Raw genomic sequence first — 21,262 nt, forward strand, 5'->3', positions numbered from 1 at the left:
TTAAAAATGCACACAGATACAAATTTGTTGTTTTTTGTGTGCATATAATCGATGTTAACATTCAAAGAATTTCAGTGCTGACATAAGTCAAAAGAAAATATCTGTGAATTTGACTTTATTTATGACTATATTTATATTTATGTATGATGATTATGTGGTATACAGCATAGTGATGGCTTGTTTCTATAAAACTCTTTTTTCAGGCATAAGAGCTGGCAGGATGGAGGGGTGCATTTCATGCTGGCATTTCATCACGAAAAGTGTTTTGACACAACATTTTATTTAAAAAGCCTCTTGTTTATGAAACACTGACATTACCTCTTTAATTTGACTTCATTTTCTCACCATGAACACCAAACAGAAAGCTTGTCAAAGGTTTACCTACAATTCAACCTGACAGCTGCGGTTGCAGGACATAACCTGTCAGAGACCGTAACATGATGCATGTGCATTTTTTGGTGAAAAATCTAGCTCCAGCTCTACACCCATTTTGGTTTAAACAAGGACAATTTAAATAGAATTCTCTTATGAAGTCAGTGATATGACCTACCATTTCCAGAGCATAATGTTAGCCTTTTAGCTTCATTACCATATCATCCAGCAGATCTTATCCACAAACGGGCTTTCTTTCTTTGCTGCAGAAATTTCTGGCTCATAATGTTATATATATATTTGATTTTCCTGATTACCAGGGTAACATTTTGTGCCTGTTGCCTGGAAAACAGCAACACTGATGGCACTGGGGACCTTTTGGAAAACTTCAGGTAGCCTTTTGACCTCCATCCTAATTGAAAACATTCAGGAAAAGATGCTGGTACTCAAGGCTGGTTTTCTATTAGCATTATTTATGTCTTCATGCACATAGTGGTCTAACAACAAATTTAGTTTGTTTCTTTACTTGCTGCACCATATTTTGTGTTTTTATTGCAGATTAGTAGAGCTTATTTCATGATCATCAGCTTTGACCTTTTCACTATTTTGATTTATGCTACATTCTCAGTTTAATCTTTTACCACCTGTATGTTGCATCACTCTGAACCTTGTAAATACTTATATTATCACAAAGATGTGCTCACGCCTCCACTTACACCAACCTTGCCCCCGTCTGCATTGTATTCCTTTTCATCACCGTCCAGCAGTCGGGCCAGGCCAAAGTCAGTGATCTTAATGTGATTGGGAGACTTCACCAGCACGTTTCGAGCCGCCAGGTCTCTGTGGACCAGCCTCCTCTCCTCCAGGTACATCATTCCCTGAGGGAAAAAAAAGGATGGCTGTGAATTCTCTCCTGGAGCCGTTTATCACTTTACATCTCAAGACTGTAGCAGAGTGAGAGCGGCGATGCGGTAAATGTCACCACTAACAGAAAATTATTGTCATAACTGTCATCAACATTAACCACAACCCATGCAGACATTTAGATTTAATCTTTAATCGCTGTCATACCTCATGTGTCAGACTCAAAGAGACAGAGACCAGATAGCTTTTAGCATTTCAGAGATGTCACAAAGCTTTTGACAAACAATACAGCAAAGCAAATATTAAAATATGAGGAACAAAATTCAAATTTTATCAAGATTTTTGAAGTTAAATCACTAAAGAATAAGAAAACTTTGTTAAAATCCTTCCACATCTTGAATTCTAAAATTAAAGATATTTGAACAGCAGCTTTTCTAAACTTTTTTAATGTCTGCACATCCTTCATCTGATTATTGTTGTGAAGGTGGACAAAGCAGTTAAAAAAACAGGCCATGGCTGCAGCCTAAAGCTTACTACATCAATATCTACTTCTTCCAATGCTTCCAACTCAAATGCAATCTTGTTCTGTCAAGCTAGAGATTGTCTTTGACATGCCGCCTGTGTGTCTTCAGTAATTGGGGCCATTTTCAAGATGACTAGGCAAGAAGAAGAATAGATGCACCACCAATTTGTTAATTACAAATGCATGGTGAGCAAAGCAAGTCAGAGGAATGAAAATAACAAAACCTTTATTTGAAAGAACTTTGGCATCCTTTGATGCTAAATGAATTGGATGGAGCTGAGACCCTTAAAATAGTTTTACTCACAATGGTTCGGCTCATTATAGAGAAGCTCAAACACATTTTTATCATGTCCTCATGAGAACATACTCATTTCTGTCTGATGCACTTGTAGCCCAACAAAACATCAAGACAGACAAGAAGACAGGCAAGGCTGAGCTCAATGAAGTGTAAGAGACTGGATGTTAAGCAAGTGGATGCCACTTCGCAGGAGGATCAATAAAAACACCTTAGCGAGAAGGGAGGCAGTCACTGTACTCAGCAGACAATGAAAATTTTAAACCAAGGCCCACGCCTCCGCTGGTGCAAAAGAATCATTGCCCATTTGAAACAGTTAGGGTGTAAATACTGTAAATATGTGTATGTGTGTGCACATGTGGAGGTGCATTGTACAGAAGTGCTTGAATCACATCCCCCTCCTCCACCTCCCAGACGAATGTGAGGGGAAATCGATAGCGCCGACGTCTGACTAGCTGCTAGCTGAGCCCTCATCCATCATCCTCTGGCCTTGCAGAGACTGAAGCGTAGACACACACATCTATGCAAACACACACACTGACAGAGACCACCAAGAGACCACCAGTACTCAGAAGCAGGACATTTTTGCCAAAGCATACTTGTAATATTTCTGTCTGTCTGCTTGCATCGTGCTCTTCACTGTTGTCACCAATCTGTGACACAATGTGCAGTGAAAAAGACTTAAAACAGCCCCTCCTTTAGCTGAAAGTGTATTTGAAATAGATTACTTCTCGGGGGGGTCAGGCAGGCGATCAATAACAACGCTGATTACAATAAGCCAGAAGACGAGCATGCCACGCAATATTTATCCCCGTTGTCGACGTTGAGAGAAATTAGGAATCAATGGCCCACATAGCCCATTAATACACTTCGACTTAAACTGACGGGGCAATGAGGGGAGGCCATCACACTGACAGCACAGAATGTACAACAGCTCTAGGAACCAATTAATTTTCAGCCACCCTGGGTGGTAAACACCAGCGTCCCAGTGGAGGATGTGGGGGCAGCCCCTGCTTTCAGGTTGAGAGGGTCCCGCTGATTGTGCTGCTTTAACATTGTTTATGTGTCACAATCCCTAGAGTCCAGAGGTCCATACGGATAGAGGGGAGATTGGATAATTTGTTATTACAAAGAACTTGCAGCAAAAGTAATTAACCAACATTTCAATTCTTGGGATCCAAAGGCACAGCACTTTTCAAGATCTCCTTCTTAGTTATGCACATCTAGTAATAACTCTGTGTTGGTCCTCTAATGAATAAAATATGGATGAATGAATATATGAGGAGATTGTCCCAACAGCTTAAAGTCATGAGTCGCAATGGAAGCTTGAATTTTAAGTAGATTAATACATATGTTGAGTATTTGCCAGCTTTCCCAAAAAATTAAAAAATTTCGAGGAATCAAATCTTAAATTTAAAGGATAAAGTACATGCGGACCAGGAACGGAAATACAAAGTTAATGTGAGTTAATGTAGTAGAGGACATTTTGGAAGAAATAATTAATACTGAAATATTTAAAGTTTGAAAAAGAAGCCTATGAAGAAGCCATTCCTGAGAGGAACGGCATGAGCAAGGAGTATAAACCTGAATGACTGAGCTGATATCAGACTGTAGGGGGGTATTGGCAACTTGAATTTGTTTTGGGTGGCCATGTGTAACGAATAGCTAAATAAACGAGTTCAGCTAATAGCTGAGTGATATGTACTTACTAATACTTAAGCCATGTTAAGCCATTGTGGAGGCTGACAACAACGTCAAAACTTATCAGGTCATTGCATTCTGAACCATTTACAGGAGTTTCTGCAATAGTCGATGCAAGAGATAAACCTTTTAATAGTATATAGGAGTTAAAGTTAATAGTCTACATTTATTAATTGCCACATTAGGAAGGAATATTTAACCGTAATTGAGAAAAATGATGAAATACAATAACATCCCATCCCAAGGTTATAGATTTATGTGGTAATGTGCACCACTTTAAATGTCCATATCTGCTGCAATATTTAATTAGGAAAGCCTTTTTTGAGCTGAGGATGAATCAGATGTGCTGTCCTTATGAGCGACAACACATTTTAATACTATAATAACTATTCATTTTAGTTCAGTTTCTACAAAAGATTTACCTAGAAAAGTCCCAGTGAGCAGCTTGTGAGACACAAACTTCTATTACAGCATCTAGATTAAAGATCCACCAGCATGTCTGAACACAAATCAGTAGCTAATATGCACATCTCTACTTCTCCCATTGATGCCACAAGAAAATTTAACAAACATTTAGCAAACAAACCACAGAAGAAAAAAAAGCACTTTGAAAAGTGTTCCTTGGCTCTGTAAACACAACTGCATATAATGAGGCAGACAAATAATTAGGCCAGTTCGGTTATTACATGACTTCACATAAGCTACTTGTGTAACATGTAAAGACAGCTAGCAAAAAGTTTAATAGGTGTCTTAAAAACTCAAAACTTAAAAATATCATTAGGTTATTTGGTTAAATTCTTCAATTGGGCTCCAAAAGTACTCAGCTTCATGTCATTGTTGTCTTTACACACAGATGTATATATATATATATATATATATATATATATATGCATATCAGCTTTTTGCCATTGCAAAATAACAGGATATTTTTTATGAATATGCAACAACCTATCAAACAAGATAAAATCATATTTTTTTCAAACAGCACTAAAGTTCTATTTTTATCTCAGCAAGGCCCAGAAAAGTCTCCAGCAGCGTTATGACTTCTAAAGGACAGAGTCATGGCTGGTCAGTGACCCATTAGCACCTCTCTCTCTAGTAAGAAAACAAGGTGGAAGACCTGAGGTTTAAGTCTGCTGTGATGTAGGTCAACGTATGAGAATGAAACCAAGCATGAGAAAATAATAAAGGATGATAAAGGAGAGGAGTTTAAAGGGAAGTGTTGACTGCATCATACATTTAACTCAGGTTTTTGGCTTCAGTGTTAGCTAAAATATTACCAAGCAACTTTTTGAGGAAGCCTGAGGAACTATCATTAGATAACTTTATTAATAAAGCTGCTGTACAGAACCAGTATCCGTGGGAATTTCTGTCAAGTGAAGCTTAAAAAAAGTGGCAAAATGCTACGTTTCTGTGAGGCACCAAAAGGTTAGGTGCCTGTTTCCAGAAGGAGTGATAAGAGCACAACATGTGGTGCATTCCATATCGTTAGTGAAACACCCCCAGAGCCCCACAAAACCAGGGGAAGTGGCAGCAACAATGTGAGCAATATGGGACTGTCCGCATGGTGAGAACTGGGACCAGCGTGATAAGGAGCGTGCACAATGGGCTCGGCTCAGGTGGTGCAGGTGGTCGTCTGTCATGCGCTGCGTGCTGCTCTAGAGACAGAATGGAAGGTATCCCCACAGAGCTGGCAGCCTCGAAAGCAGGTGTGCGAAAAACATCTGTGTGTTTGTGTTGTGTGTGGGGCAAGAAAAAAAAAAGAGCTAGTCTTTTCAATCATGAGTATATTCACACAAGCGCATAACAAATTCAAATTTTATTCTGAAATATTGCCCTGAAAGTTAAGCCTAATTTATTTCCAAAGCACTTTGAGATAATGTGTTAAAGCAGTGCAATGTTTGAATTATCTGCACAGACAAAATAAGCTCCAAACGGCATCGGCGGACGGTTTGGATGGTTAATGAACGATGCAGGTGGATGTGACATAAAGTGACATATAAAACGACGGCACAGTGGTGGCGCAGCAGTCGAGGTGCGGGCCCATTTACTCCGCATTCAGCCGATCTGGAGCCACAGAGCAGGAAAAACTCTACCTATCTATCAACCTGAGCTGTGTGTCTATATGTGTGTGTGTTTGTGGGCACCTGAGGGAATTTGAAAGGGTGAGATAAAGCACATAGAAGCAAGTGAGGGTGAAATTCTCACTGTAGGAGTGGATTTAACAACAACGTCCAAACTTATCAGTGCTTGATATCTGCCTGCTTACACTCTTAATTATGCCTCTCCAAAAGAAGGAACCAAAAGAAATTATCTAAGCTGTGTCTGCATGATCTCAACCCCCCTGTGAAAGATCCTTTGAAAATGTCACTGTAAAGGCAATAAAAGGCCGCTGCTGGCAAATTTACATAAGCAAATGTCAATAATCTAGCAGCTGCAATAAAATTAGAAAATCTAGGAAATCTTTTTGATTAGCACAATTAATTTAATCAATTTTGAGTCCAAATAATATAAAAAAAAAACACTTTTGGAATTGAATCTGTAAGTACCTACAACAAAAGCATGGTTAAATGAGTGACAATGCTATCCAAGCCTCAATTAACAACGCTAAAGAGAGATCCTGGGAAGTCTGTGATAGCCTGCTGGCTACCTCACAGTAATGATGGGTTGCATCGCCAGCTCAGAACTCCAATTTTGACATGTGAAGCATACTGAGAGGAGGAGAGAAACCAAAAGGGAGGGAGTGGGGAAAAAAGAGAAGACAATAATGAGCACACCTGATCCTCATTTAAATCATCGGAGAAGAAAACCATACTCTCAGTCCAGTATTCAGCCTGCATAGTAACGCCTGTAATTTAGCTGCTTCCCGCTGAGACGCTCAGAAGTTATCATTTTTAATCACAGAGAATAATTATCGGAGCGAGAGACTGTTGGACTTTTTCATTTTCAACATGCCCACGAGCTACTTTTGATGTGAAAAGGAACATTATTCTGTTGGCAGTAACACAACTGCATGGTGTGTAAACACATGGTACAGTACTTAGAAATATTTCACATTTTGTCATGTTACAGGGTCATCAATCTACAAAATGCTTCAAACAGTCAAAGCAAAAGTGAGTTATTTTGTTAAATTTTGTCCTGCTTCCAAAGTCTCTCTGGCTAGAGCCTAATTTAGAGCCTAACTCACTTTTTGACCGTTTAATGGTTTAATACTGCCAGTTGAGTATTATTGCAGCTCTATGCATCACACTGGACTGTATTCACAATCGCCATCATCAATCAAATTTGTAAACTGTGCTTCCAATTTATTGTGTTGTTCATCTTGTCAGGTGATTTAATATCAGCAGCTGGCATTAATACCAGCTTGAATCGGCACACATAAAAACATTTTTACCATTTTCATAAAAAAGAAATAATCAAAGAAACATTTCCAATAGCTTTTTCTTAGTTCACACCGTAAAAGATTAATATTCGAGCTCATGTTTGGGTTTGCTGTTGTTTTATCTGACCTTGTTCTCTACTCTCCCTTCACACCTGAACTCTATCAGACAATTACCACCACCTGTCCTGTAAGTAGCTCCCTCAATTTATTGACTCTTTGGTGTCCTTTGTTTAATGCCACAGCCTCAGCTACGCTTGTCATCTGCTTGTATTCTGTAGTAAGTCAGATGTTTGTCCTTTGGATCTCATGCCACTGCAGCACCTTTTGTTGGCTGTGAAAAATAAAGTAATTTTATTTTGACATCTATCTGTCTTGAGCATGTTCAGTCCAGAGTTTGGGTTCTTCTTCATCCCTCAACACTGGAGCAGGACATGCTGATATTGCAAAGTAGGGATGGTGAAACTGAAGCCTTGTGAAGCCCTGAATCACTTTGACACATGCTGTGACATTGATTACCTGCTTTGAAGCATTTCATCCAGTCAAAAAGCAATATCTGCTGGATGTTCGTGTGTAGTGCGTTTGAAGGGAAGCACTAAAAGAGCTTCATTACCTCACATGTGTCATGGGTCTCCCTGACTCATCTTGGACTCTGTGTTTATTAAAAGATATGTTCTCAACTGTGTGTTTCTGTTTTGTTCCATTTTGTTCATTGATTCATCAAATCATGAAAGGGGGCTGTTTGGTTACTTGATTTAACATAAGATTATAGTGTAACTTAATTCAAAGTAACTAGTCTTTAATAACAAATGTTTTTCCAGCTAAATCAGTGATTTTAAATAGGAGAAAAGGTTTCTTATGCAACTGTGACAGAGATTGTATAATTATATTTACAAGACAAGCCCCTTCAAAACTTCTATAAAGCAGCTCAAAGCATGTCGGACACTTGTCTGATGTATCTTGGGTCTCGGTTGGTATGGTCACATGACTTTGGGCATGCTGAATCAACATATCGCAACAGTGCTTGTAACACTTCTGCTCAGTAAGGTCAATAAAAAGATGCCATCAAGCCAGGGAACACCATTGCCTGATATCGATATTTTGAGCATCCTGAAAAAGTTTTCTCTTTGTATCTTTCAATATTTTCCTGTTTACACCTTTCCATTGATCCTGACATTCCTCCAGTTCCTTGTTAAAGAAGAACATCCTCACAGTGTGATACTGCCTTCACTACGCTTGACTATAGAGATGTTGTGCTGCTACCCTACACACACTGGTTGGGAACTATATGGTCATACAACTCAAAGTCATGAAATCAGAGGATTTTGTTTCTTTTAGCCAAATCCAAGCAGCCTGTTAAGTTCTTTTAGCAACAAATTCCTTTTCTGTTTCACCATTTCACCTTAAAGATCTGTTTGGTGGGGGCCAGTTCTAGACTTCTGTAAATTGATTCACAAAGGAAATCTGGATTTTGATTTATAGGGGCCATTGGCTTGTTGGTTACCTATCTGGCTCAATACTCAATATGTCAACTCTTTTGGTGGTTCCCAATTTATAAACCTTAATCAGGTCTGAAAACTTTCCACTGCTACAGTATGCAGATATACTTGATGAATTACTCCAGATGCATAGGCGCAAAAACAGGTATCAAATTTCAAAACACTATTCCTGATTATAATAAAGCTGCTTGCACTGAGAAAATGAAAACTTGATTGTACAATATTGACTTGTAACAGTACTTAAACTGCTAGTATTGCTTTCTTATTAAAATGATTTCCCGAGAACTCAACAGGAGAAAAAAGAAAGTTGAATGCTGTGTGCAGATTTCAAAATTGCATTGTCACGGGGTATTGAAGGAGAATCCCCGTTTTCATTGCATGTGTGCATATGCCTAATGAGCCTCAGCTTGAGGCAGCATGAGTAATGGGTGTGTATTGAAAGAGGTGACCAATCCAATCAGCCCTTTCTACCCAGTGAATCTAGTAGTCAAATCCCTCCCCTTATGCATCCTTGAGCAGTACTGATCCTTACAGATAATTAGAAAGGCCCATAGGGCTTATCTCCCAACCGGCTGTACTCCTTACCATACCAAACTCTTTTTCCTCATCTCCCTCCACCCTGTTTTTCTTATTTTGTTGCATCAGCAGGGGCATGTGCATTTCCCTAGGGACTGGTCTTTGTGTGTAGGAAATTTTTAAGAATACATCTCCATCAGCAAAAGAGAAAAAAATAATGCTCAAAGTGCACATCAGTTGGTTTTGGAATTTTTTATCTTGCAAAATAGTTTTATGGGTTGTTTGGTAATCATGGTGTGAAGCTCGGAGATGCAAAGCATTGTGGGACTGCATTATTAATGAAGCCCCGGGGAAATGAAGGGCTGAACATGGATCACTAACATATAGCCTGCTGACAGTAATAAATTCATTCTAACTACGTAATGTGTTTTAGAAGAAAACATAGGCGGGAATAAAAGAAACCTAATGTTTTCAGCTTTGTGTGCATCAATCACTTCTGAAATTCTTAATCTGCTACTTCATAAGAAACAACATCAAATCACTCCAAAAAGTAAATTCAAAGATTTCCGACTTTGCTATTACATTTTTACATTAAAGTTAAAAGAATTCAATACATAAAATTTTATCCCATACACTTCAAGATGAATCTGTAAACAACTGCTTTAGGGAAAAGCAACAATACTGACAAACCATTTGAAACAAACTGCAAGGATGCAACATTAATGTCAGCTTTAATAAATTCCCCACATTCTTGGTACGCATCTTATCTTCCCTGACTTTCATTAGACTTGTTCTGGATTAAACACATGTTCAACATGTCAGTGACAAATGCTGAACTGAAAAACACACTTCACCTCCAGGCTGCATTCTGTTAGCTCATCAACTGTTAACAGGAATTTAAATGACAGGAAGCTTGTTGCTCTTCAGTTTATAATGATAATTGCCTTTCAGTGCACAGAGGACAGTTTTCATTACTTTATAGTTAATTGCTGCCACTGTTGCACCTTTTCTTTACAGCTACAGGATGGCAACAAGCACCGAAGCTTTGTTTTTTTGTGTTTGTTGTTAAATAAAATTCACTAGCTGAGCATAACATGGCATCATTAAAGAAGGCTAGCTTTAAATATAGGCACAATAAATACATATGTTTAAGCCAGTCCACAGGATATTTCATAATAAATAATTGTCAATAGTTGAAAATCTTAACAGCTGTCTGTCAATTTTATATATCTATATCTTGAGATCGCAGAGATGTATGACAGTTCAATGTACTGGCTGCAACAACGATAGATCTTGTCCTTCACATAAATAAAGGACAAGGTCTTTTGAAAAGGTTGAATGGGAAATAGTAATATTCCCCCACTTAGCATTACAAAAGTTGCTTTTTATTTTTGTCTTCTGTATTTTTACTGTGTGTTTTCTTCTGCTTTGCAGTTGGTTAGGTAAGGGGAACATACTTCTATAATAATCTTGGTTAGGTTTAAGAAACAAGTACTTAGTTAGGTGTTACATACAGTTTAGGATCCTTTGAAGTGGCTGAAGGGGAATCGATGGTATCCTACACAACTTTTAAAAATGAAAGTTGCTTATTTACTTCTGTTTTTTGTGTTTTTACTGTTTACTTTTGTTTAGTCATTTCTTAGGTTTAGGTGTCAAAATTCAATTTTTAGAGTAGGTAAACAAACTTGTGTGGACATTTTGGTTAGTTTTAGGAATTAACACTACTTGGTTAGGTTTAGGATACAAAACTTCTTGGTTAGGTTTAGACAAGTCTGTAGTTTGTAGAATCCTGCATCCTGGCATTACAGGACAGTCTCACTAGACAATGTAATAAACATTTGACCACACAAACATTATTTAGTGGTTTCCCTAAATGGCAGAATTGGAAAGTTTCAACCAACATAATGCACTGGATCAACCAAATATCCCTCTGCTTTCATTGCATGACTCACATAGTTCACATAGTGATAACTTACCTATATTTTGTTGAAAAAGAAAAAAAAAAAAAAAAAAATATATATATATATATATATATATATATATATTGTAATTTCCTTTTCATTATTGCCAAATGTTTGTTGTATATTTAATTCCTATTCTTATAGATTAAATTACTTTTGACTACTGGGTTAAGTTGAAAAATTGTAGATAAACCCGCAAGAGTTTCCAGTAAAAGAACATTAAGAAGAAGCAGACCTATGTAACCAGAAGAAAACAAAACAAGTATAAAAGAATTAGGGACAACTTCATCAGCAAATACATGCATCCAAGCCCTTATGTTGTGAGCACTACAACATTCCTCTCCTTGAGATGTGATAACATGATAGACACAAAATCACAGGATTCATTTTTCTGGTGAGGGAGGGGGAATTGAAGGATGTGTGTTGGGGGCAGGTGGAGGGAGAAGTGTAAAGGCTTGGCTAATGAGTACAGGGTAGATGTGTTTGCTCAGCACAGAGAGGGAAGTGAATGACACAGAGGGCTTCAAACTAAGCTTGACCAGATTGGATCTCATGCCATCGAGTGGCTTCTCCAGGGATGCAAATCTACACACATGGAAGTCCACACAAGAATATTAATGGACGTGAATGCACACACACACACAAAAGCAAAGATCACAAGGCAGATCCAAATTTTTTTCTCTTCATTGCAAAACTCCTGACAAGTCTTCATGGCATTATTAACACTCAGACACAATGATGGAAGGATGCAAATCTAACTAGAAGGTTTTTATAGCAGCAAATGTAAGCACACACATTTCCCATTATGTGTGCCCCACTCTCTTTCAATTAACCAGTGTAACAGCTCAATAGGGCCTAGATACAAGCCCAAGCATAAGTTATTAGAACTCCAACCTTTCCCCCAAAAACAATACTTGTCTAGCAGGAGCTTGAGTGCCAAACCCAGTTACTTTACTGACATTGCAACTACTCTCAGTCTATTTTACATCATTATACTGAGGGAGAGAGACCACTAAGGGAGACAGTGGGAAGGAAAAAAAAAAAAAAAAAAAGTGAAGAGCCAAATTAAAAGGCTCCTGCAGCTCCACATACACTCAACTTACAATCCCATATTTAATTCAGTGATTGATTTGTTCATTAAAACACATCCCAATCCTAATTATTCCAATAATAATCCATAACCTAATGAAAAAAAAGAGGGAAAGTGGTTCAGTTAGTGAGTGACAAAGAGAAGCTGGAGACAAGAGGGAGATGTAGAGAAGGCAAGAAGGAGGTCATTTTCATGGACTGAGAAACTACTACAGAGATTTCAATCGCATGCAAACACACACATAGACACACACAGGGTCATCTAGGGATATGTGGCCTGGAGTGGGAAATGAGGACGATGATGTGGCGGGGAAACCTCAAACCGCTGATAAAACAGCACAGGGCAGCCATGGAAATGAAAAAAATGGGAAAAACTGAGGGAAATAAGAAGGAGAAACCAGGGAGGGAATAGCAGAGAAAAAAAAAACAAAAACTGCTAAATTAACCAGAGAGACTGCATAGAAAGCAAATTACAAGGGAGGCAAACATGAAGTCATACGATTGAAGTGGAAGAAATAATTAAAAAAAGTAAAAAATACATCAATGTGAATAGAAAATGGTGGAAATATATAGTAAAGTAAGAAAATCAAAAGAAAGTACTATAAAGAGAAAAAAGACAATACACACAACAAAGTAATATCAGTAAAAGTAAAAGAAGGGAAAAAAAACAAGGAGAGATTGAAGCACATCTAAAGAAACCTCTGTGAATGCTCTGCATTATGTGTGTGCGTTTTGTGATTGTGTGTGTGGCGGTGGGAGTGGAACAGCCCTGAGTGTGGCTATAGATTAATGGGGGCCATTATCTCAATGCCCAAAACACTCAGTGATGAAGAGTCACTGCCTGGCGACAGGCCTCGGCCAATCAATTCGTGGCACAGCAGTCACCTGCCCGGGTCATACCCCACATACAGCCGCTGCTATTGTTGTGGCAAGCAGACGTGGTGGTCGCGATGGGGTTGGGACACTGGCAAACTACCATGACAATAAATTATGGTGAAGCTGGAAACAAAGATTCCCAGCCAGCATTTACAGCTCAACAACAGAGGAATGCACTGAATGAATTAAATTAACATTACAAGCCTCATGTCATTTACTTTATATCAGACACACACACACACAAAAATACATTCTTCCTTTTAATTCAGGATAAATGTGACAATCTGAAATGTTTTCTATGCAGCTTAAATTCTCACTTTCCATGTCTTTTTCTTTACAAGCAAACTTACTGGGGATGTTTTTTGCAATCAAAAAATAACATTCCTGATATTTTTGAATATGCCAAATTTATTACCTGGGACTGGGGTTGAAAGAAAACGTCTGCTTTTTGTTCAATCACAATCTGAAACTTATCTTGGAAAAAAAGAATCCTGAATGTTCCAGATGAAGAGGACAATTACAAGGCAGTTTGTTATCAGCATGCAGTTTCAAAGTCAGACTTTGTGATGATATAGTGATGCATTCATATACATGGAATGTGTAATCTGCACATCTGTATTAATTCTGGGCAACATAAATTGATTTTAGAAAAACATGTTGCCATTCAGTTGTTTTTTTTTCAGAGAAGGTCTTGCTTATTTCAGCCACACCAATCAAATTCTTCATATGATACATAAGCATGTCTCTGTAGTAGAAGCCAGGGTGCTGAGCTGACCTGAATGCAATCCATGCTTGTCACTGAAAACCGTTGGGACATTACAAAACAACAAAACAACAGTCCTGAGCTTTTGAGAAGCTGAAATCTTTTGTTAAGCACAAAACAAGAAAGTATTTGAGTTTGTAACTATTGCTGACTTATCTCTATAGCTCTCAAACATTCGGTTTGAAATAAAAGGTGGCGCAAAATGGTGGTAAACACATTACTGATCCAAATTCACCATGTAGTTTTCTAAAAGCAGGTAACTTAGTTTCCATATTTCATTGTATTGAAAAAAGTAAATATGTTTAAATGATTTGCAAGTCATTGCAATCTATTGAAGCTTTCCTATAAGATTCCTGTATGGCGCTTCCATTTTGCTCATTACTCTGAGTTACTAAATGCTAACAGTACACAGTCTGTCCTTCAGTGTGCTATATTTTTTTAACTTTCTGTTATTTTTACACCTTTCTTTCTTCCTCCCTCTTTTCCATCCTCCATCTCAACAACAACCTTTTCAAAGCCAACTGAAGAGTGAGGGAAATTATTCTCCCCTTAGCTAGAAAACTGTGCATCTTCTGAAGTATGCTCTCTCTGCTGGTGGAGAGGTTCCCCATCATTACCTTGAGAGTGCAAAGATCATTCAGAGGAGAAGTCTGAGTTATTTATTTTGCTCGCATGCCCAAATATCCATAGCCATGTGCTTGGATGTACAAAGAAGCAAAAAAAACACACATAAATGGATATGCACTCAAATGCTCATTGAGACGCTGCAGAAAAGCCTTTCCTTTTATGCTTTAAAAATTTATTTCAGGGCTCTGTGAGACCTGTGAGGAGGTTCCAAAAGGCTGATGTAACATGGCAAAATCAAGCTAGTTGGAGGGTTAGGTTTGGAAAAGCGTCCTCTTACATGGTATCCCTGCTGTAACTTGGAAAACACAGCTGTAAATGAAAAGGGTAGCTCGTATGCAGTCAAACTGATTCCTACTGTAGATATTTCATACGCTTTGATTCTAAGAGGCAGCCATCAAAGGTGTTTGCAAACACACGTTCTTGTGTTCAAAAGGTAGAAGAAAAGAGAAGAACTTTAAGTATCTCTGGATCTTGTTCATGAGTGAGCTCATAGTAGCAGCTGCTCATCCTCTTCAAAAGGTGGCAGCTAATGTGGTTCAGATATTTGTTTTTGGGTAGTTCCCGGTCACTTCCCTCTGAGGGATGAGAATCTGGGCCAGAATCATGTCTGGATTTCCTTTAAGGAACTGTTGTCTCTACAACCTGATCTAAGTGTGCTAAATGAAAGGATGGATAGATAGATGGAGCTAGAGAGCTTACTAGCTTACAACATTGACTTGTCAGGATCTGGTGAAATTAAATAATTTTTCAAATGTATTTATATTTTTTTATCATTTATTTGAGGGGGAACAATTAGAAAAAAAAGCATCATATAATGCTAAAGTCGACAGCTCAGTAATGAACGGATGCCAGGTCATTCTGGCATCGATGCAGCTCCGGTGGAGGACCCAGTCAGTGCAGCCATGTCCAAAACGTTATAAAACACCACAACAGGCCGTCTTCTAGTTGCAGCCTGAGATGAATACTGCCTTGGATTCATGTCAACGATATCTACTCCAAACCTGATCCTTTTGTTGTGAGAGGAACTGACCATTTCTCCTCCATCTGAGGCTTCCTCATTCATTTGTTGTAGCATAGCCAAAGCTTTTTTTTTTTTTTTTTGTTTATTCTCCTGCTTCTGTTCTCCCTTTCTTTTAAATTATGTTTTTGGTGGAATAACTCAAAAAGCTATAGAAAGATTTTAATTCAATTTTTAGGAAATGTCAGAAATGGAATAAAGGGACAAGTAGGTGACGCTGGGGATGATCCGGATTGCTGTCTGCATCCAGAATTTTTATAATAACTATTGGGAGATATGGATCATTTTTCCATCGTGGTAGATGCTATAATCAGACATTGGTTGATCCATGTTGATATTCTGGATCTGGTGATCCAAAAGGTTGGGCCTTTTGGGGTTTTTCTCAGGTGAGTGACCGTATGGCTTGGTGAAAGTCTGCCCTCTCTGAGTGCTCCTAGTTTATATCTGTACTTATAATTTCTAACAAAACTGCATGTGGAACTTCTTTATCCACTCCAATCACCCACTGAACAGTATTTTTCTACATGGCTGTGATGCAGTAATGTTGCCATTCTCTTGTGTGGAAAGATCAGCTACACAAATAGATATAAATGGTTTACATTACAGCAATAAAAAACATAATTCATTTAGCAAAGTGACTGGAAACTATTTGAAACAAAGTTTTTAGTAATAAAATCAAGGTGTGGGTGGTTTAACTAGCACTGTAGCTTCCATGTAGTAATGAGAATAATGGAAACAATAAAACAAACTGTTGGCTAATATGAAAAAAAGACTTTACTTGACTGATTCCCTAATTCACTCAATAGGAACAAATGATCAATGTAGGAATTCCAGTCAAACAGTTCCATCCAAGCTATACATCAAGGATAAATAGCTGCATGTTCCATCAGTCACAGTCTATTTATTGAACTGACTGTGGGAGTCTAGGCGAGTACTGAGCGATCTCTTCCTCTCTTCTAACAGAAGCACCAGGACCCCAACATTTCCCCTCTGGCCGCTGCAGGTGAAATCGAATCCAATTATGGCAATAAGTACCTGCTTAAGTAACCTGTTCCTCAAGCTCTTAGGAGTCATCTATCACATGGGATAAGGGGTTAAACCCTGCTAAACTAACCTCTCAAACCCCATGAAACCAAAGTACTCATCACTAACAAATGAATGTCAGGTGAATGAAACGACGGGACACACTGCCTTTACTGACCAATGGGAATCAATTTTAATGGACTGGCTAACAAAGGAGAACTCCGAAACATAAAATTATCTAAACAATGTGTATAAAACAAGATTTTTTTTTTTTTTTATGCACAATGAGTCGTTGATTAGCATGCAGTTGTTAGGTTTAGGTTTAGGTTTATCAGTTTGCATGGGACTAATGGCAGAATTTGTCTATGGAAGGTGTTTGGAAAAGGATGGGGACTTAAAAAAAAAAAAAAAAAGGCAAACTATTAGCTGGGAGCTATACAAGGTAATTAGGCAAAAAAATAATCACATTGTTATTTTTAACCAGACTAATTGGACATTAATGTGTAACTCCAGCCCCTACTTTTTGTGTAACTCCTCCCACTGCCGCATTTGAAAAATGCCTGAAACTGCAAGGGTTGGGGTGGCAGGTGTGGAGAATGGGCGGGTTGGGACACACCGACAGAAATGATTGACAGACAGCAGCTCAACTCACTGGCAAGATGCAAAGCAAGATTCACAAAGCATCTACGCCACAGAGCTGTCTTTGAGGTGGAAGCCTTTTCCCCTCCTGAATCTACTCAGCTACACAAGAAGAAGGTGGTCCCGAACCAAATCAGCCTGAGCCGTTAGCGCTGTTAGCTGGCCTGTCAGCAGCTCCAGCAGCTCTGGAAAGCTGTGGAGACTCGCCGCAGCTTGTGGTAGCTGCAGGAAGTGCTGCTGGAAGTTGCTGCTGCTATGATTTGCGCTGCTGTCTGTTGCCAAATGAGGATTAGCAGGTAAAGAATAAAGTCTGGTGTTACTTTTACACCCCTCAAAAGCACAAATCCATCCCATTGCAGGAATATTTCATCAGAAACTCTGTGAAAGAAGTCTGAAACTAGCAAATCTGCACCATATAAGTTCACATCCCTTCATATGCGTTGGTGGGCCTGGTTTTCTATACCTGCACGGCAGGACCTATCTCATGACGCAGATAACCTCTCTATGTCAGAAAAAATACAACCTGGTTTTACTCTGTAAAGGGCGTTTTGAGCCAGTTTTTACCCACAAAATCCCGTTGTTAAAATAAATTTAAAATTTCTTTACAAATTTTATCAACAGTATAGACAGTTTTCATCACAATTAAGTGACACTGTGATGTTTACAGCACAAAAACACTTTTTTTTTCCCCAAGAAGGGTCAGGAGAATTTTCTGAGGATTAGAAAATCCAGTAAAAAAAACAAAACAAAACAAAAAATCACTTATGTCTATATGTATTTGGTCTAAAGCTGGCTCATAACTACAAAACACCAAAATCATTAAACAAACAAACAAACAAACAAAAAGAAAAAAAACAATAGAAAAGCACTTGGATGCTTATAATCAACTTCAAAACCAGTAGCTTGGCAGCAGCATACTTCTGTTGTGTTGTGCATCCTGTAGTACAGCATTTACAATGAGGAGAGTGCATGTCTCAAGAGAAGTTTATAATATCAGTGGCCATGTTTTAGATGCTTCAATACTCCAACACACCTGATTCTAATAAAATTGACCCCACAGCTTGTCAAGTTTTTTGCATAGTGATCCATTATTTTGAGTCAGGTGTGTTGAAGCAAGGAAACACCTAAAACCTGCATTGGTCATTGAGGAGCTGAGGAGCTGAGTTAAAACCTTGATAGTAATAAGGCAGTAATAAGGAAATCCAACATGTTCGAGCCACGTGTTCTGATGGTATAAATGACTGATTCTTAGCTAATTAAAGCACCATTTTAAATTTCACATGATAATGCAAGCTTTAAATACTTAAAATTTAAAACACTCAAAAAAGGAAAACTTAAAACATCTTTGAGTAGAGCCTCACATCATACAGAAAACACATTAACAGTACAAAAACAAATCTCGTAAAGTGATATAAAAACTTATTAAACTGATCAGGGCCTTTTCGTGGCTATTGTTATCAAATGTGACTTTGTATGTTTCTGTATTATAGCAGATCTTCCTGCACACTGAGTAATGCCCGCCTGGCACATTCACTATTTTCCTTGGGGTAAGAGTCAGAATCTAGCAGTTAAAAAAAGATTTATACTAAACATTTAAATGGTGTTTTTGTTAATGGCTGCTCTGAGTTTGTATATATTTGCACTGATGCTGGAAAACAAAGGAAATCTGGGAAAGTAAAGCACAAAGCAAAAGATTAAATATTGGAGGGACTTTATTTTTTCTCATAGCAGATAGAAAACTAGTTAAGTGTGCTGAGTTAGAAACTATCAAAATGTTGTCAGTGTTCAAAATCTAGTGAGAGAGAAAAAAAAGCAAGCTCAAACAGCATGAGCACATATCCATAAAATCTATTACAATCCTCCCACCTGCCAACACATACAGTAAGACACAAATGTTGCGACGACACCAGATGCCATCCAATTTGGTGCTGTTACAGCTGCTTACCTTCGCAATTTGGACACACCAGTTGAGCAGCAGCTGCGATCCAATGTTGTCCTTGTGCTCGTGCACGTAGTCCAGGAGGCAGCCGTGGGGCATGAGCTGGGTGACCAGCTGGATGGTGGGGCTCAGGCAGACGCCCAGCAGACGCACCAGGTGGGGATGCTCCATGCTGGCCATGATCAGAGCCTCCTGAGTGAGAGGGGGAAAAACAGAGCCAAAAAACGGACTAAGAGGGTTGATTCACAGAGCAGCATTCTAAAGTCTGATTTCTGCTTAAATACAGCTTATGATTTTTATACTGCCTCAAGCTTCTTTTAAATCAAAGAATGTGTTATAAGAATGAGCAGTTGTATTTACTGATTATTCTACTACAGTTGTTTGAAGGTACGAGTCATATAATATCGTTTCAAGGAAAATGAATGAGACTGAATTTTGGAAGAACAGAAAATCAGTATAGATTTTTTAATTTATGTAAGGTTGTTAAATACTACTCACTAATAAACTGTTGAAGTCGATTTACAAACTTTTCTTCATAAGCACAAAGTTTAAAGTTTCTAAAGTTTTTAACTATGTCTTATTGAACTCCACCCATATGTGGTTTATTCAGCAATATTATACATGACATGTGGATACATAACAAATTCTGCCCATTTCTAAGTCAGCCATCTTGTATCTAAGAAGCTAGTCTTTCAACTATCCAAAAATAGCCAACTACAAAAAGCCAATGTTTAGAAAGAAAACCAAAAAGCTGCGTGCTGACTTTGTGTAGTGTCGTAGAAGGGGTTTATCTTTCATTTTCATTAAAACACAAAAGTTGGCTAGTAAAATAGCAAAGTTTTTAAATTAAAAGCCCATATAGCCCATATAGAAAAATATATTGTCTGAACTCATGGCATGCAGTGATATATGATCTTTCTTTGAGGAAGTCTCATTAAGTTATGGAGAGTTTGCCTTTGCTGTAGCTAGCTTGTTAGCTGAATATGGTATGTGGTTGAGTAAGCAGCTAGTTACTATTAGCTACAGAACACTGTAGCTAACAGTAACTACAGACATGGACACTTCTCATGATTAAATCTGGTCTCCAAGGGAAAACTTTTACAAACTTCTCTCCACTATTTGTTTGATTTTTAGCAGAGATAAAAATATTTACATGGTTGGATGGTTCAACTCCAATCTTTCTGTCGTTTGCTTCAAGCGGCTAATGCTCACTTTTGCATAAACATGACATAAACATTTAAGTTTTCAGACAAGTCCTAAATTATTGAAAAAAAGAACCAATTAGGCAAAAAAATCTTTTACAAATCTTTTATTGGCAAACATAGCAGCTTGCTGATCCGGATCCTGAGCTGGAAAAAGACTTTGAAGTCCGCTAATCAATACAGAGATTTGAGTATAAAAGGAGATAAATCAAGACAAAGCTTCTCAAAGAACTTACTAATTTTGATGTTAATGTCCACTATCAACATCTAAAGCCTCTCGGCCCTGAGGTTGGCTTACTTACAAATCAAAATTTAACATGTATGACCATGTATGGATGTTGGATTATCATTTTCATCTGGAGGTGGAGTTTGATACATTAATGAGGACTTGTGGCATGACGACTACATCTTCATGCAACACATCTGTCCAGGGTATTCTCACAATGAGCGAAAATCCTGCAGAAGCCCATCTTCAAAGCTGTGCAAACACAGCCTTTTATCTATATTTTAGCAAGTAACACACAGAGGGCTCTTAAATGTTGCACCAACACAATTAGAACACTGAAATGTGAGTCATGCATGCTGGTGAACACAGGCTCACTTTGTGCCTGATTTTATAAAACCCTCATTTGATTTTCCTTGCACATGCGTTTTCTGTTGTCCCTCTTGTCCGCTCTGCAGCAGATGGACATAGAGGTTTGAACGCTGGGTAATTGTTATTGCAAAGCTGCAAGCCAAAGGATGTGCGGTGGTGATGAAGTGTTATGATCGCGACGGTCGACGCTCGTGGAAGCTCCACTCAGTGTCATTGCTTAAAAGCACTCAATTCAGCTGTTCTCATCTCCTGTTGCTTTTCTCTGGCTCTTTTTCGCTCACATTCGAGGATGCGGATAGAGAGTTTTGGCAGCTCTCTGAAACACTTGCGCACTCAAGGACACACACTCAGAGTCGCTCTCTTTACATTCAGTATGTGGTC

At 38.4% G+C, this 21,262-nt stretch overlaps 1 protein-coding gene across 3 annotated transcripts in view; it reads right to left on the minus strand.

The window, feature by feature from the left end:
• The window catches only part of LOC121635411 (receptor tyrosine-protein kinase erbB-4-like), a 302,255-nt gene that overhangs the window by 16,891 nt on the left and 264,102 nt on the right, over positions 1-21,262 (minus strand). The window contains exons 20-21 of one of the 3 annotated variants that reach the window (XM_041978534.1): positions 19,091-19,273; positions 1,089-1,250 (exon numbers count right to left, since the gene is read on the minus strand). In XM_041978534.1, the coding sequence (XP_041834468.1) occupies positions 1,089-1,250; positions 19,091-19,273 (345 nt within the window). Of the gene's footprint in view, positions 1-1,088; positions 1,251-19,090; positions 19,277-21,262 lie in introns of all 3 variants that reach the window. The other 2 variants (XM_041978536.1, XM_041978533.1) reach the window with 2 other exon arrangements.

Source organism: Melanotaenia boesemani, chromosome 24 (genome assembly GCF_017639745.1).
Source record: "Melanotaenia boesemani isolate fMelBoe1 chromosome 24, fMelBoe1.pri, whole genome shotgun sequence".
In the NCBI taxonomy this organism is placed as follows: domain Eukaryota; kingdom Metazoa; phylum Chordata; class Actinopteri; order Atheriniformes; family Melanotaeniidae; genus Melanotaenia; species Melanotaenia boesemani.